General features: G+C 47.5%; 1 protein-coding gene across 2 annotated transcripts in view; it reads right to left on the bottom strand.

Moving 5' to 3' along the window:
• The window catches only part of GNAO1 (G protein subunit alpha o1), a gene marked incomplete at both ends in the record, with an annotated part of 143441 nt that overhangs the window by 30252 nt on the left and 96584 nt on the right, over positions 1-16605 (bottom strand). For both annotated transcript variants that reach the window (XM_082289766.1, XM_082289765.1), the window contains one exon: positions 16214-16374. In XM_082289766.1, coding sequence (XP_082145892.1) covers positions 16214-16374 — 161 coding nt within the window. The remainder of the gene's footprint in view (positions 1-16213; positions 16375-16605) is intronic.

Below are 16605 nucleotides of genomic sequence, written 5' to 3'. Positions count from 1 at the left end.
TTATGAAAGGCTTGAAATGTTGCCAAGCAGTGGCATCGTGTCCCTTCAGGAATCAAACCTGTCTAAAGGCAGAGACTGTGCAGAACCCTCCTCTCCTCCTAAGAAAAGCCAGAAGGTGGTACACACTGTTCCTGAGGCATTTCCAGGTGGGTTATGGCAAGCAGGGAAAAGACCTTAGGCGATAAGTAACTCAGCTAAGAGGGCAAGAACATTATCTGGTGTTTTCTCAGTCCAGCCTAGAGAAGGGAGGTCTTGGGAATTTGCTCCTGGACTTTGGGTTATGCATTTGGTGTTTCTGGCTGTGTTCCTCCATCAGCCAGCCCTGCCTCCATGGCAATCACATGAATTACATGGCAAGCTCTGCTGTCTTGCTGCTGCTCCTACTGATACATCTCATCTCAGGTCCAATCAGATGAGATACCAGCATGAAAACTCCCCAACTTCCTTCCCCTAACTAAATCCAACCAGTGACAGGTCACTTCTGGTGCCTGCTTCTTTGTAGGCTGCTAACAGCTGGAGTGATGGTCACCAGGCTCAGGGATTACTGGGGTTACTTTCCTGAAAGAATCTTGCTGGATCCCAGGGGTTTTCATCACTCTTCCCTGGGGAGTGAGGAGGATGGTCCCTGCCATTAAAGGAAGGTGCCAAATCTTGACAAAAAAGATGCTGAGTTGAGATGCATTTTTTATTTTTTTAGCCCTGCACTGAAGCAAGGCTGTACAAGGCTTGTACATCAAGATCAACTTGACAAGTTGATACTAATACTAATGATAGGCAGGAGGAGTGAATAAAAGCAGGTTGGAGTTTAGCTGTCCTAGTTAGACTTGCAGTTTTCCAAGGCATGACTGGATCCAGAATAATTTTTAGCATCACATGTGGATGAGCAGAGTCACTAAATAGCAGCTGTGTAACAAAGGTACTTGAGGACATGAGGGGTCTCCAGGTCTAAGTGCTGGCTGGCTTTGCTTGCAGGTGGCAGTTTGGCCAACTCCTTACTGCTGGAATTAAAGGCCACTGTGTTACGGTCTGAGTTTGTGACCAGAGAGCTCTGGCTGGAGGTGAGGTGGGTTTTGGAGGAAAAGCAAGCATAAGCAACTCACCCAGAAAGGATTTTGGAGGGGCCCTGGGAGAGGAGATGTGGACTCATCTTTCTGCATTGAAGCTTGAAAATTCGATGGGATGCAAGAGGGGATGATAAAGATTTTTTTTTTTTGACATATAGGAGCCCTTACAAAATAGAAAAACAATGCGTCTGGGTCAGACCAATGACTCACCTAGCTTAGCTAGTGTCCAAGAGCAGATGTTAGGAGAAAAGTATGAATACAGAGCAAACATGCAGTATTCAGATTTCCCAGCCTCCAGTACTTCATATGGATAACAGAGTTTCAAAGAGAAGTGTGATATCTTTATATTTATTACCCCTCAGTGATTTTTCTTCCAGAAATTTGTCTAGGCAATTTTTGCAGCAATTTAAACTTCTAACAACCACATCTGCAGCAAGGAATTTCCAAGCTCAGCTACCCTGTCTGTGAACAAACCGGCTCTTTCTGGTTTTTAAACTGCCATGTTAGAGTTTAACTTTGTTAATTTTTGAATGGGAACAGCTGTCCTCTCTCCACTCTATCCTCCACTTGTTTCTCTGTAGACATCTCTGAGACCTCCACAACATCTGATGGGGAGCATCTTTACTCTGCTACCAAGACATTACTGCACAGAAGCACTTTGGAGCCTTTCATCACATAGGAAGGGGTTTTCCTCATCTCCCAAATCCTACCTGAGATGGAGAAAGGAGAGAGCCATAGCTGCCTTGTTCTACAAATGACCATCTGTTTTATGGTCACTGAATCCGCTGCTACTTGGAGAACCAGGCAGTGTAATGCCACATCCCCGGGGCTGCTCCATAGAGCAAATTTGGTGACCACAGTCCACCAACAATGCTGAGACCCCTTTTAGCAGTGTCCTCATCTGGGCAATGCCACTGTTTTATATAAAGTCTGTGATTTAAATTGTTGTTTAGCGCAGAGCTGCTGACCACAAGGCAACCTTGCCTTTGTTTTATGAGCAAAGGATTTTTACAGGGGCTGGCTGTGTCTGTCCAGTGGCTCTGCGTAAGCCCAGGATGACGCATGGCTCAGGCTGTGCAAGGTCTTTGCTCCTGGTGGCCCTGCACGCAGGTGTCCTCTGCACAGCAGGGCAGACGCAGGCACTGATCGAACAGAGGAAAGCTCAAAGCTCCAGCCTTGCCTCTGCTTTATGTCTCTGCTTCTTTCTGACACCCAGCTCTGAAGGACAGTAGCTGAGCTGGGAAAGGGATGAGGAATGGTGGGACTTGGAACCCTGGAAATGAGCAGGATCTGTGCCTAAACCTTTATGCAAGAGTTAGTGGGCTTGAAGCTTTTTTTGCTTTGCTCCAGGACTGCTGTTATAAGCCTGCTGACAGTGGAGCTGATGGTTTTCTATACTGTAAAAAGAAGGAAGGAAAGAAAAGGAGGGGCTAAAAATAAGCCCCGGGGAGTTTGGGATAATGAAGGGCTTGTTCTGGGAAGGAGTCTTGCTCACAGAATGCAGGCCCCGTGCTGCAGTGGGGCCCCTGATGCATTCACAAGCATCTGCTCAGCCCTAACAAGGGAGACAAATCAACGAACCCAGTTTGCTGCATGCACAGCCCCCAGTGAGCACACCAGCACAGGCACGAAGGATCACTCACCCCAGTGCTCCTTGCATTGCACAGCAGACGATTCAATTTGGCCCCAAGGACAAATGAGCTAATTACTCAGAATTACTCCAGCCCTGGAAAGCAGACAGCTGGGACCACAGATGAAACCAGTCCCACAGACTTTAACCTTTTGATCAGCCGCTGGCCAGAGATATTCATCAGGGTGTACACAAAGGCCTGGGACATCTATTTACACACTTGTTGGTGAAGCAGCATTAATATCTCCGTTTCTAAGCTGGGAGAAAAAAATTAGATATAGCTGCAGTGTTTTGTAGTGCTCAGTGTCTGTTGGCAGCAGGGATAGCACCGGTGAGGGATTTAGATCTAACGCTGCGAAGGAAAGCATCACTTAATGAGATCTGTGTTCTCGTATCAAGAAGCTGGAGGATGCCCATGGTTGGATGACGGTGCAATTACGAGGAGTGGGATAGGTCTGTCGGGAGCTGGCTTCAATCAGGGGCCTCATTTATCCACTCACCCTGCTGAGGAAGATGCACTGCTGGTGATGGAGTGGGAATCGTATCTCTGGATTTTCTCATTTGTCCATTTCCCTGATCTATTAGCAAGCTATGGGGATTTCTGCTTTCAAATGTCATTTAAGCATCCCTGCCAAAAACCCTGGGTACCAAAATCAGCCAGTGCTCTGTCATGGACAAATGTGATTCATAGGTAGCAAAAGCAAAACCTGGAAATTTTACCCTTGGCTGCACACTAAAAATATCTTAGTTATCCCAGACACAGGTGGATCTCTTGGGCATGTAAAATCTGTGCTACGCAAATGGACTTTCTGGTCCTTCTCAGCAGCTGTCAGGCTGAGGCTCCTTCGAGAACAGCTTTGCTTGTGGTATTGCAGCATTTTGGTTTCAGTCCAGGCTGATCCAGAAGCAGAGACACGTAAGGGAAAATTCATGGAGCTTCTCATCCCTTCAGAAAATGTTCAACCGAATCATTGTCAGGAGAGGATTTGTTTATCATATACCAAAATAGCTTGATTGTTCTTACCAGGAAAGGCTGTCACCTGCTGGCCCCCCATTTTTCCTTTCTCCCTCTTCTACTGGCACAAGCAACCTCAGAGGTCTATTACCACAGTCTCCTGTCACCACACACCCACCCCTGGGGTTAGGCTCCTGCATCCTCCAGACAGAGGTTTGGGTCGCTCCCAGGTGTCTGCAGGAGTGGGCTATCCCTGTGCTCATGACACATGCTTATGGCACACCATGGGCCAAGGTGCTGCAGTAAACAAGGTGGGCGGACCAGGAGTACCTGGTGGGAGAGTGCTTGTGGGAGAAGTTTGAATTGACCCAGGAGCACTTCAATTCCAGTGGGAGGATGGAGCTGGGCCAGAGAGACATTAGGTCTGAAAAACATCAGGAGTTATTCCAGAAGTCGTGGGCTTTATTGCCAATAAATGCCTTTGGTGTGCTTCCTCTTGGCTGCAGGAGGGGAGGAGAGCACCTCGAGCAGATGGCTGGTTAGCAAAGCACTGCCCCTGCTCCCTGCTGCTGGAGCACCTCAGCTCTTTCTGAGCCGACTGATGTGTCCTCCCAGCCTCCCACTGGAGCAGGGAAATACTATTAATCACACTTGCTTTAGGAGGAATAGAAGTATTAAGGGGGTAGATGGTTTTCCTGAGGACATGATGGGAAGTCTGTGGTGGGACTTGGAAGTCACTATGGGTTCCCTAAAGTGCAGTCAGAGGCTTTGACCACAAGACCTTTCCATACTGAGTTTTATAACCCTCAAGCAATATTCTTCCATGCTTTTAATAGAGATTTTGCCCACTTAGGGGCAGGTACTGCAAGGCTGGTAGAAACTGAACGTATTATATTAAGGCCTACTATAAGAAAGAAATATATTCCCTACAAAAAGAGCTGATAAAATGGTGTTACAATTGATGATTAAATCACAAGTTAACCCAAGAATTTGAATGGAGATAAATAAATGCTTTCTTCTTATTCTTTGGTGAACAAACAAGGCTGAAAATGGATGTTGTCATGTACCTTTCTGCTCCATCCAATGTAATTTCATGCATTCCTTTATGGATTTTGATGAGTTCTGCAGATCAATGACACAGCACTTAAACACAAGCTAAGCAGTAATTACAGATGCATGCAAGATTTATTTCATCTGGTGGCACTGCACCAGCTGATGGAAGGATCAGCCGTATCCAATCAATGTTTGAAGCTTCTCAAAATACAGAGGTTTTTTGGCTCCCACTGCAAAGTGAAAATAGAAATAACCTCCTGAATCCCAGGAATGTCTCCTTAGGTCCATACAGGGTGAGGCTGCAGGATGGATCTGAGTCATATCTACACTGTTGCTTGTCCCCTTTCCTTTGCATCCCCATAAATATTTTTCTTGTGGGGTCTTCTTCACATGCTCACTGCATGACCCACTTGCCCCTAGGGCTGAGGACTGGACTGACGGGATTTAAGGCTTAAGTAAGGAAAAAGAAGAAGAAGCATTGCAGAGAAAGGGGCCACGGAGCAGGCATATCCCATGTGCCCAGGCCTGGCGTGCACAGGCAGGGAGCCAGCGTGACGTGTCACACCGTGGTACAAAGGGAGCAGCTGGGAGACTGCAGCCCAAACCACGGAGGTGCGTAATGTGGCACTGTTGTTATGGGAACATGTGGCAGCAGAGGCAAGGTAGCATGTGTAAAGAAAGAAAGAAACTGGATTTTGTCCAATGTTTCTTCAGGCTTTCCCTGTTGATGTGAGTTATACGTTCATATAGGAGGTCTCCCCTTCCATGGAGCAAAGCTGCTTGTTCCCCACTGTCACCACAGGATGCCCTGACAAGCCAGAGGGTCCCACGCTGGGACTTCACAGAGGGTGCTAATCCCACACCTTGCACTGCCAGCCCTGCATGCAGGTGGGACTGGATCAAGACTGTGGATCAGGAGATGCAGCTCTTTATCACGTGTGGGAAAGAGGCTCTTCCACCCCCAAGTGCGGTCCCCTGGCCTGGGTATAGGTAGTTGAGCTCCTGGGCAGAAATGTGCAGCTTTTTTTCCTGAATTTGTTTGTAACTTTTGCATTTGTGTCATTTCTTTGTTTATGCATTTTTGTTCAACGAGAAGGCCCCCTGAGGATTTCTTCATGTGAAGTTGCTACTTTAACATTAGTTTAATTTGAACAAAGGCTTTTGCCTGGACTCCATTATGGATTCCCAGCTCTCAGCATCTGCTAACTAGCATCAGCCACCTCTCATCTCTTTCTTTCTCCTATTCCTGCCCATGGCAGATTTGGCCTCACTGCTCAGCATGCTGGTGCAGTATTTCTCATGTTGGGGACTGCAACACTGTGGATCTGTTTAACTGCAAATGTTTAAACTGACATTAATGATGCTCAGTAGGATGTACTGGCTGGTGTTTTCCTGAAGGAGGATTTGGAAATGGTTCTTATGCTACTCCCAAACCTTACATACCAACAGCAATATTGAGGGATTGATTTATACCATTGAAAGTGCTGTAAAAGCTTCAGAGCTCCAGTGATGGCTCACACGGTGTTTCATGGACCAGGCTTGCAATTTTAGAGCACTAAATTTCTTTTCAGTGCTGGTCCCAGAAAACGTGCTGCTCAGCATTGGGGTGACAATGTAGCCCAGTAAAGAAAAGGTTACCATGACACAAAGTGCATTGTAAATCCCCAGCAAAAGACTTGGACTAACCACCAAAACTAGAGCTGACACTTCCTTGGCATGGCTTCATGGTGTGGTTTGTGCCTGGCTTCCCTCTCCCCTGTATTTCTTCCTTCCCCTCTCAGCAGTATGGAGTAGGTGCTGCCTAAAATCTAGGCTCAGAACCATTTCTCCTCTTTTTTTCCCCAATAAATTCAGTCTCAGGAGAGTCTCAGGGTGCCCAGGGACCTTTGAGGAGGTCCCTTTTCCAGGCACTCAAGTATTCAAATACATTAAACATATTGGAGGTGGGGAAGGTTGTAAGCATGAGGATTTTGGCACAAGGATGGGTGTTCACTCGTGTTCTCCAGCCTCCTTCTGCTGTCATGAGCAAACTAAGCAACCGTGCCCAGAGCCTGTGCCCACAAAGCAGAGTGAGTGTGTGCCTGTCCCTGACAGCCCCTGCAGAAATACCCTGAGAGCCTGAGCTGGGCAGGGGGAGAGGCAGGTGGGGGACTTACAGGGTTTTCTGGGTGGACAGGAGTTTTGGGTTTGGATCTGTGCAATATGTCAGTGGTCTGAAGGCAAGGAACATATATGGGGAAGATGAAACAATAGTTCATAGACAGTCTCTGTTATTTTTACTGTAATAGTGTAAAAGGTGCAGATGAATGGACTGATATGAATCTAGCACTAGCTAGTCCCAACTAGTGTGTTTTTTAGGAAAAAATTATAGGAAAAGGTCAAAAATCTATCTGCAGTGTATTAGGTCCCCTATCCTGATGGGGCTCATGCCCAGCTTGTATGGAGCAGTGCTGTGGCAGCATCACATTTTTCTGCCTTCAGTTCTTCTGCCCAAATCAATGGTAGTCTCATCTGTGTGTGCTCTGGGGAAAAACAGGTACAAACAAACCCCTTGTCAGGTTTCCAAGAGAGAGAGGAGGCAGGAAGGCCACCCCTGGCACTGACCCAGCCCTGGAGTGCCTGTCTCCAAAGGGCTGCACTGAAATCCCAAGGAAAAGCCCCCTCACCACTTGCACCTAAATGCCCCCGGTACCAGCTTTCTCCTAAGACACTCCCTTTACATGCCACACACATGGCACTGGCCATGTCCAAACACGTGGCCATGCTGCTGAGTCCTGGAGAAAGGACCCCATATTTCCCCTCTTCCCATGGAAAATGCAGCTTGATGGCTTGGGGTTGAATGTTGGCTCAGCACAGGGCCTGGATAAGCAAGACACGAAGTGCTGTTTGCTCCAGGGCTAATTAGAGCTATTGTATCAATTAGTCTGTGAAAGAATCAGTGCCTTGAGCTCCACAGAGCGAATCCCAGCCCACAGAACCATCTTGGCCAGGTGCTGGGACTCTGTTCCCATGGGGCTCTCCCAGCCCCACTGCCATGCTCTGCCTGCCCAGCCCCACCAGCTCCTGCCTTGCTCTGCTGCTGCCTCTGCTGCTCTCGCCACCGTGGACGTCAGCAGCTCATAAACAGCAGTGTGTTATTGTCCCCACTGGGGACCCAAGACAAGGAGCTTCAGCCTGCTGGCTGACAGGCACCATGGGCTCCCAGGGGGCTGGGGAGCTCTGCCTTCCTAGCAGAGGCTTCATGGGCACAGATCTGGTGCTTCAAACCCATCACTGCTGAGTCCTATGATCTTGTGTTTTTACGTCGTGTCACAATGCTTGCTAGATCCTTTTTTTTTTCCCCTTCATTTTTGTTCTCTCAAGCCCCTCAAGGCTGGATATTAGATGGGCTATTTGCTTAAGGAAATAAAAAAGGGCTTTCCAGCTCTCCTGTTCACAGACAAAAGGCTTTAAAGTACAAGCCAGAGGGTTTAGGAAGCAGCAGATAAAAGCAATTTTCCAATGGTTGTCTTAATACATAATTCTGAAAAACAGGGAGTTTTAGCTAAGCTTGTGATTGGTTTTGGATTTAACTCCTAACCTTAAAGATGGATTTTGGATAAAACTCCTAACCTGAGCATGGGAATGCTGCATTCTTCTAGTGGGAAGGGTGCATGTGTGTGCACTGTCTGGTCCCCAAGAGGGGGTGGGGGGAATGAGTGGCAGCAGCTGCACACCTCTAGCAGTCACTCAAACGCTTTTGGAGCTCTCCTGCACCATGGGGCCTGATGAATTGCACCACTCTGGCACAGGGTGTGCCCTGAGCAGGGGCAGGATGGGGAATGGGATGATCCATGGAGGAACTGGAAACTGTGAAGGAGGGGGAAAGGAAGATAACTGCATCCTGAGCGCACAGAGCTGATCTGTCCTGCTTGGTAGGGCTTGTCCTGGCCTGGAGTGGCTCCTCCTGCGCTGTTCACCCCATGGCTGGTGCAGGCAGCTCTGCCCCAGAGCTCCCAATGTGCTGCTACATGCTCCCTGGACTGCAGCAACGTCCTTTTTCAACTTTTCCTTCCAAACTGGGATGCTTTCTGGGATAGAATTTGGGGGGAGGGGGGAGGACACAGGCAGCTGTGCAGCATCTCCCCCTCATACCACCACCGCTGGTGCCTGCAGACCTGTGTGGAAGACAGCTTGCTCCATCCTGGAGCCTGGCTACAAAGAAATTCCTGCATTCCTGCCATTCTTTGCCATTTAAGGATTTCAAACGGATAGCAAATACATCAGGAAACCACACGCCACCGACATGCTCACCTCCCAGCATCACAGATGGTGCCAGACCTGACGCCAGCCGTGTGAAGAGCCTCAGCATGGTGGTCTCCTGACAGATTTTCCTGCAGACACACTGCAGAATCAGGGGGCTGAGAGCAGCCGGATGGCCCCCACATGGTCACACACGTTGCTGGGGGACAGGGCTCAGAGCCCCCGGTGCACAGAGCTGGGTGCTGACTAGCTGGCATAAAGCAGGAATCACACACATGGGGGGACATATGCTTTGCCAGAGCTATCCAGTTCCCTAAGGATCTTCTAGAAATAATAGGATGCCCCGAGACCCTCTCTGGTGCACCTCGCAGGAGATAGCCCATCTCCTGCCCTCAGCCTGTGTGAGTGATGCTGTTTGTCTCGCAGGGCAGGCTGTGATGGTGGAGCTGGGGGTGCATGGTACATCAAACCTCAAGGTGCAGAAAGGGAGAGGGAAGCTTGGGTTCCTTGGCTGCAGGGGAGGAGGAGCAGGGGCTGCAGGTTCCCAGGAGAGTTTGGACTGCCTGGCTGTGAAGCTGCATCCCAGCACTGCCATGCCCTGGTGTGAGGAGGAGGCTGGGGTGAAAGGTGGGAGAGACAGTGAGCGGCTCACTGCAGGGTGTGAGTGCTGCCTGTGGAAGGGTGGAGCTGGTGGGAGAAGGGGGCTGCAGCCAGCAATAGGGGCAGCAGTGAAAAAACAAACTGAACGGAACAAAAAAACAACCCCAACCCTTGGTGGCAGCCTGCCAGCTCCAGCTGGTTTCATAAGGACATTTCAGCCTAAAAATACACAAATACTGAGCCAAAAAAAGTCAAATCTTTCTGCGCCGAATCTGTCACCCACAGCCCTTCACAAGGCAGGAAGAAATTCCTGTTGGGTCTGTCAGTCAGAGATGAGAACAGATTATCCGGGGTGCAGGACTACAGTTCAGCAGGTTTCCTTGGGGGGATGCCCTGTGCTGTGTTTATAGATGGTGCTGGCTGCTCCTTGTCACTAAGCAAAATGTGAAAGGAGAAGAAATAGTTTCCAAGTTCTTGCAGTGTCTCCTCCTCTAGGCAGTGTGAACTACCTCAGCTCCTACCCTTTTGGGTGTGAGCTTTGCCAAAATGGGGACAGCCCTGATATGATGAGCCCATTTAATTGTGTCTCATTAAATACCAATTTATTTAGTCAAGATGTCAGATTTTACTAATCCCAGGCCAAAGACAACACTGTTACGATGCAACACAGAATGAAAAATGGCAGGGAGGTGGCAGGTACTGCTACACCTTTGTCCTCAAGGAATGAACTACCTATCAAGGAATGAGTTACTACAGAGGAGCTCTCTGCTCCTCCTTGCAGGGCAGTCTGTATCTCCTGGTCTCTTCAGAGCCCAAAAGAAAGTGGGTCTGGTGGAGCTCTCCCTGTGCCCTGGGGTCTGAGAGGGCCCAAGTGGGATGGGCACTATAATGAGTTCCAATGTCTTATGATGAGGCTGTGTTATGCAGAGTCCTGCAGACCTCTGCCTGCGAGTTTTCTGCCAAAGAAGCTCTCCTGTCAGCATTTGGTGGGATAGGAAGGGGAGCATCACTCTGCTTTGGGCCAACAGAGACAGCCCCTGGAGAGTTTGTACCCAATTTTGGTGAAATTGGGCGTTCCAGGTGGATGAAGACTGATGGGGAGATCCTGGAAAACATCCAGCTGATTTAAAAAACAGTGTCTTTCCTATTGTGCTTTTTTTCCTCCATCTCACACTCAGCCCTAGGTGAAGCCATACAACAATAGCAATTCCTTAATTTATGATGATAATAATGAAACCCAAGACCTCTCCCAAGCCCAAGCCCTGCTAGACTATAACAGGCCGAAGCTCAGATTGCCTGTGTCTCCCTCACCTTGCACTGACAAGAAACAGCCCCACTCCAGAGCCAGTAGCAGCAGATGTTGCAGAGCTGCTCCTCCCTGGAAATAGATTTGCATCTCATTTGTGGGAATGGAGCAAGGTTGGTCATTCCAGTCAACCAGCTCTGGCCTTTATGGACTGCTTTGTTTTGTTTGTCGTAGGGGGAACTTGATTATTCATAGTTGGCGGGCATATTTACTTACTGGGGTAAATTAAACCATAAATTCAGACAAATGTACCTACCTCTACACTTGTGATGTATTTTTCCTTTCTGCTTTATTGGGCTCCAAGACACAAAGGTGGATTGTTCAATAAACAGTGCAATGCAAGTCATCCCAATTAATTGGATGGTTCCATTTATGCTGCTGCTGCCTCCAATTAAATGCAAAGGAGCGCAAGTGACAGGCGCGAGTAAGATGGGTGTGCAGAAAACCATATTCTAATGCAAAAGCTGTGATGAGAAAATGGAATCTACCCACCTGATGGGAATATTAATGCAAAACCTTGACCTATAATTTTTCTTTCTTCAGTCTTAGCGTGCCAGAAACAATTGCAGCTCATTAAAATTGATCATATCCTGACCGTTGTGCATAATACCCAAGTCCGACAAGTCCCATGGTCTAAATGTTTGCCTTGCTGGTGAAGCCAGCAAGGTAAATGTTTAGACCATGGGACTTGTGGGACATGGACATTATCATAGAGCTACATGGTCCTGCATGACTTGACACAGGAAACTGCAGCAAACCTTGAAGACCCTTTCTCTCTTTTAAAACAACTGTTATCAGAGAAAGAGTGAAGGGAAAAAAAAACAAACCCGAGAGTGCCAGTGTGGGTTGGACCTCTGGAGTTCATCTGGCCCATCCCCCTGTTCAAAGCAGGACCAACTTCAAAGTTAAATTCAGTTTGAAAGTTAGCTCAGGCTCACTGTTGAGCACTTCCAAGGATGGAGATTTTACAGCATCTCTGGGCAGTCTGTTCCAATGCTGCCTTGTCAGGGCTCAATCTGGAAGCCATTCACCACATCACAACAACATCTGGCTCTACTTTCTTAACTGCTTTTTTGATGCAAAGTGTGTGTTGGCACGTGGGATGCAGTATCAGTAGGGAAGGTGATAGCATCATGCAAAGACAATTCTTTTGCAAGGAAAATAGATCAGAAAACAGTCCCACACAAGATGGGGGGAGAAGAAAGGCACTGCAGTATTTTATTCTGAGTCTGGTGCTTTTTTCTGTAAGGCACTGCCAGGCCGGTTCTTGAAGATGGAATAACCAAAATGTCCAGCTTGGGCTTGGTATTTGGCACAGACTTGAGATGTCAGTGCTGTGGTTAGCTGTGGTAGAGCAACAAACACTATTGCATCTCTCTTTCTCCACTGAGCAGTGAGGTCTGTATCCCTCTTCATAGGCATCTCTCTCTCCCTTGGCTCCTGATGGAGGGAGCCAAAGGCAACAGGCTTCCTAGCCCTGACACCTCTGATATGTGTGAAGATGGATGGGTTGGATGCAGGCCTAAAATATTTTACATTTTCACGGTAGTTTCACAGCCCTGGCATTATCAAACGATCTTTCAAAGTACTTGGAAGCAGGAGGAGAAGAACTTGAGATAGATTCTGGCTTTTTTGTGTCTGTGTACTTGCAAACTGTTTCTGCCTACACATCTTGCAGGGCCTGTTCCTGTTTGGAGATGCACACGGAAAACCAGTGCTTGTGTGGATGCTCTATCTGCTCCATTTCCCCCCTGAAATTTGGAGGCTGTTCAAAACAGGTCCCCATGCCTGGGTGGTTAAGATCAGACTTGCCCTATGTGCTGCACTCCACTGACCAGCCTAGTTAGGAACTTGAGGCTAGGAAACACAAGACGATTTTAAAATCTGAACAAAAGTAGGAGATTAAGGAAACCAGCTGGAAACCTCTATTTTGCTGATTTTGAAAGCAAAATGTGGGTCACAGATGTGCTTCCACAGACAAAAACTGGCTGGAGAAGAAAAAGACATCAGCAATGCCCAGACTCTTTGATGATCAGAGGTAGATTTAGCTCCTAGGCATAAAGACAAGAAAGGAAGAGGAGACAAAGTAGGAATAAAAACATAATCAAGATATTAGGAATGTGGAAGGCAACCCACCCATAAATTTGCCTTAGGGAACTACGAAAAATGCAGTAACAAAAAAGGATGAAACCAATTGCTACATCTTACTCTTGTCTTGCCTTCCTTACAGTTTTGCTTTTTGCAGTCCAAGACACAGGGGGTCCATTACAGAACCGTTCCTTTTCTTCAATCATGTTTTTTCTTTGCAAAAGTGCTCTATTCTACTACTCCTCTGCAGTAGCTACAAAATCCTTGCTAAGGACAGGCTGTCTTTAGAGCCTAAAAGAAACAAAGCTTTTCAGGAAGTCCACACTATTTGCATGTATCAGAGGCTAGAAAGCAATGTGCTCTGGCCTATCTTTGGTAGAAGGGAGCTACTACTCACTTCTTGTTTAGTCTAACACAAAAGATTAAACTTATTTTTAGTGAAATTGATGACAGACTAGTAAGAGCCATGCTGTCGACCCTTGCAGGCTGTTGATTAACCTGTGACTTGGTCTCCCAGGGGCTGCAACAGAAGGCCTGTTGTTCCAGCTATTTAAAAAAACTCAAGGTAAAACACTGGAAGAGCAATTAAGGCCAACAGCAGCACTGACTCAGAGAAGCCCAGGTGGTGGTTCCTTAGAAACAGCCAAGCAGTGGGGGGAGGTTCTGAAAACCATTCAGGGCATTTGGTGGGTGGTTTCTGGGGTGAAGGCAAGTGCCAGGAGCACTCCCGAAGGATTCACCTGTGCTGGCCACAACATGACTTGGTCACTTGGTGCCTTCAGGCTTTGTGACATGCTGAAAAGCCACAGAGCACAGTCTCCAACTCCTGCAGGAAACTTCCCTCCTGCCAGCAAAACACCAGTCCCTACGGCTTAACACCAAAAGAAGCCTAAAATGAAAAGCTAGTCCAGCGCACTGCCCATCACTGTTTTTCAGACTTTGGGGAACTTAGAATTCAGTTCTTGTCTGGAATTTATTTTTCTCAGCCCTAATGAAAACACTTTTTGTAGTTGTTAGTGTTTTAAATCGAATATCAGTGTCAATAAAGATAAGCCTTTTCCCAGGGTGGGAAAAAAATCTAAAACTGTCTCAAATCTTTCACTCATGCGAAAGTAAACAACCCCAAAGCATTGAAGGATTAAATAAAATATATGCCTCTTCTCACTGGGCGTGAATAAGTGCCAACTGAGCTCTCACTTGCACCACCATCTCCTATGATAGCACCAGGGCCTAGAGGTGCAGCAGGATGTGTTATGGTGCCCTGCCATGTGACAGCATCTCTGCTCCCAGTGGTGGAACCACCAGAGGCTCATAAACACCAGCAGGGCTGTAAATGAGAAGGACTTTGTTATCTACAGTTTCCCCATCCAACCCAGCCCAGAGAAAAATGGTGTCCAGCCACAGCACGACTCACAGTGCAGCTAAGGAGAGAGGCAGCACAGCACTCCCCTGGCAAGGAGGGTCATCCATTCTCATCTGGATGCAAGAGATTTTGTCAGAGACACCAGAATTCATTTGGCTGGGCTGCAACCCCAGATTGAAATTGCTGTGAATACTACAGCACAGAGCCTCTTCAGTTGATGTCTAGAAACTGCTTGTTGGTTTCAGAGCTCTTGCTGATGAATTGCCCAGCAGCTGGTCATATTGGGAGGGCTCTGCTTATTATTTTCAACTGCCATCTTGCATGGAAGGAAAATCAAAATACTTTCCTCAAGGTAATTGGCTCTAAAACAATTGAAGAATTTTCCACAAGGTTGTAATGCAATTAGGACTGGCATTTTAGATAATTTATATCTCTAAAGGTATGTTTATGCCTTCATACTCCCATTTTGTGAAAAAAAAAAGGAAAAAAAAGAAAAAAGAAAAAATCTGCTGGTGAGAGAAAGCTGATTTTGCTAGTACAGGCAATGAAATATAGATTAAAGCATTATCTACCTAGTACTGATTAAAAGGCAGCAGAATGCCAGGATCATCTCTGAGGTGTGATCATGGTTGGGTAGGATGCTGTGTCACCAACCACACATCTGCAGGTTTCCCATTCAGTTTTCCATCAATGCCAAGTGGTGTGTCATCACTTGCCTTCTGCTGCAGCACCTCAAGAGCTGCGCTCCCCAGCTGCCCTGCCAGCTTGGATGGGAGCAGCTGGTGCAGCTGGGAGCACCAGGCCCACCACACAGAACAAAACCAGCAGCCACGCCAGTGCCTGGGTTCGTGCTTTGAGAGATATCCAGGAACACCTTAAGCAGAGATGCCAAACACTCCAAACACGCAAAGGCAGCTCCAGAATTGCATGAAACAGCTGGTGAACTTGTTGATATGGGATATTGTGAAAGCCAAAAGCATGGACATAGCATTGCCCTGACACCATTGGGAAGTCTCTATTTCCCTGACTACCAAAAGGTTCAAGGGTACAACTGGGGAAATGATTGCTCTGTGTCTGCTTCTTCCTTATGCTTATACTTAACCACCTTTGGCTGACCCTTGCCCAAGACACAGTCCAGGGCCAGGGGACATTTGCCTGACTGCAAGAGATGCTGTGATTGAAATTATGGGATGAAAACCTTTCATCTCCTGGCCTAGGTGGATGCAAATTACTTGGATCAATTATCATTGCAAAGGGGTCTGAACTGAAACTGGGGAGACACTCAACGTCTCTTCAGAGCCACAGCAGCCATTTATGTGTAGATGTCCTGTCCTCATGACAGTGTGAACCAAAGCCATGGATTCAGACAATCACCATTGAATGACACCTGGGTGTGGGCCTTAATGGTGGAGAAGCCACCAACTGTATTACAAAAGTAACTCAATGCCCCTGGAAAAGTAAAAAAACCCGACCCTTGGTTGTAACCCAGCTGACCTATCAGTACACCATACAACTACCTGAAAAGCAAACCCAAGAGCTGTACTGCTGTACAAAGGAGGCGATTGCACCCTTCTGTTCTCAGTCAGATAGACAAAGAAGCCACCAGCTGTGCCTGCAGGTTGATCTGCCTATATTCACTCCATGTTTGCAAAAACCTACCTTGAGCCATTTGGGAGCAGTTTGGGAACCTGGCCTTGGGGTCACAGACCTGACCCCAGACTGGCCAAGAGGGGACAGGAATGTCCTGCCTGATCCTTTGTGCCTTGCAGTGGCCTGTGACATAACATATATCCCAGACTGCAAGCAGAGACACATTAAGTTCCACTGCTATGAGGTCATTCACTCCAGTTAAAACTTTAACAGAACCAAATGCAGCTTGTTAACATGAAATACTATGGTCAGGGATACTCACTATTGGGCTGAGTCATTAAGTTGGTATTCCCGGGACCGGTTGAAGCATTCTTGGATCCCAGAGTCTGCCCAGAGCCTCATCATAGCTGACAGCAGCTCTGGAGAGAAGGGCTCTGTGTCCTCCATCCGACTTACGACATCACAGACCATCTTGGCATCAGCCTGCAGAAGAAAGAAACGAGAGGTCACATAGATGCTCAAGGCAGAATCTGGAGCCAGAGATTTCAGAAACAGTTCACCAAACCATCAGGAGCAAAGAGGCTGTGTTTCTTGGGATGGGGCTTTAGCATCCACACTGTGTGATCCAGCTGAAAGGGCAAACGGAGGATGGAGGAAGGAAATCACAAGGAAAAAGGTTGTTTGTGCAATCTGCCTCACATCAACAAGTATTTC

This window comes from Coloeus monedula, assembly GCF_965178545.1.
Source record: "Coloeus monedula genome assembly, chromosome: 13".
NCBI lineage: Eukaryota > Metazoa > Chordata > Aves > Passeriformes > Corvidae > Coloeus > Coloeus monedula.
Note: the sequence above shows the minus strand (reverse complement) of the source record. Positions and strands in the feature narration are given on the sequence as shown.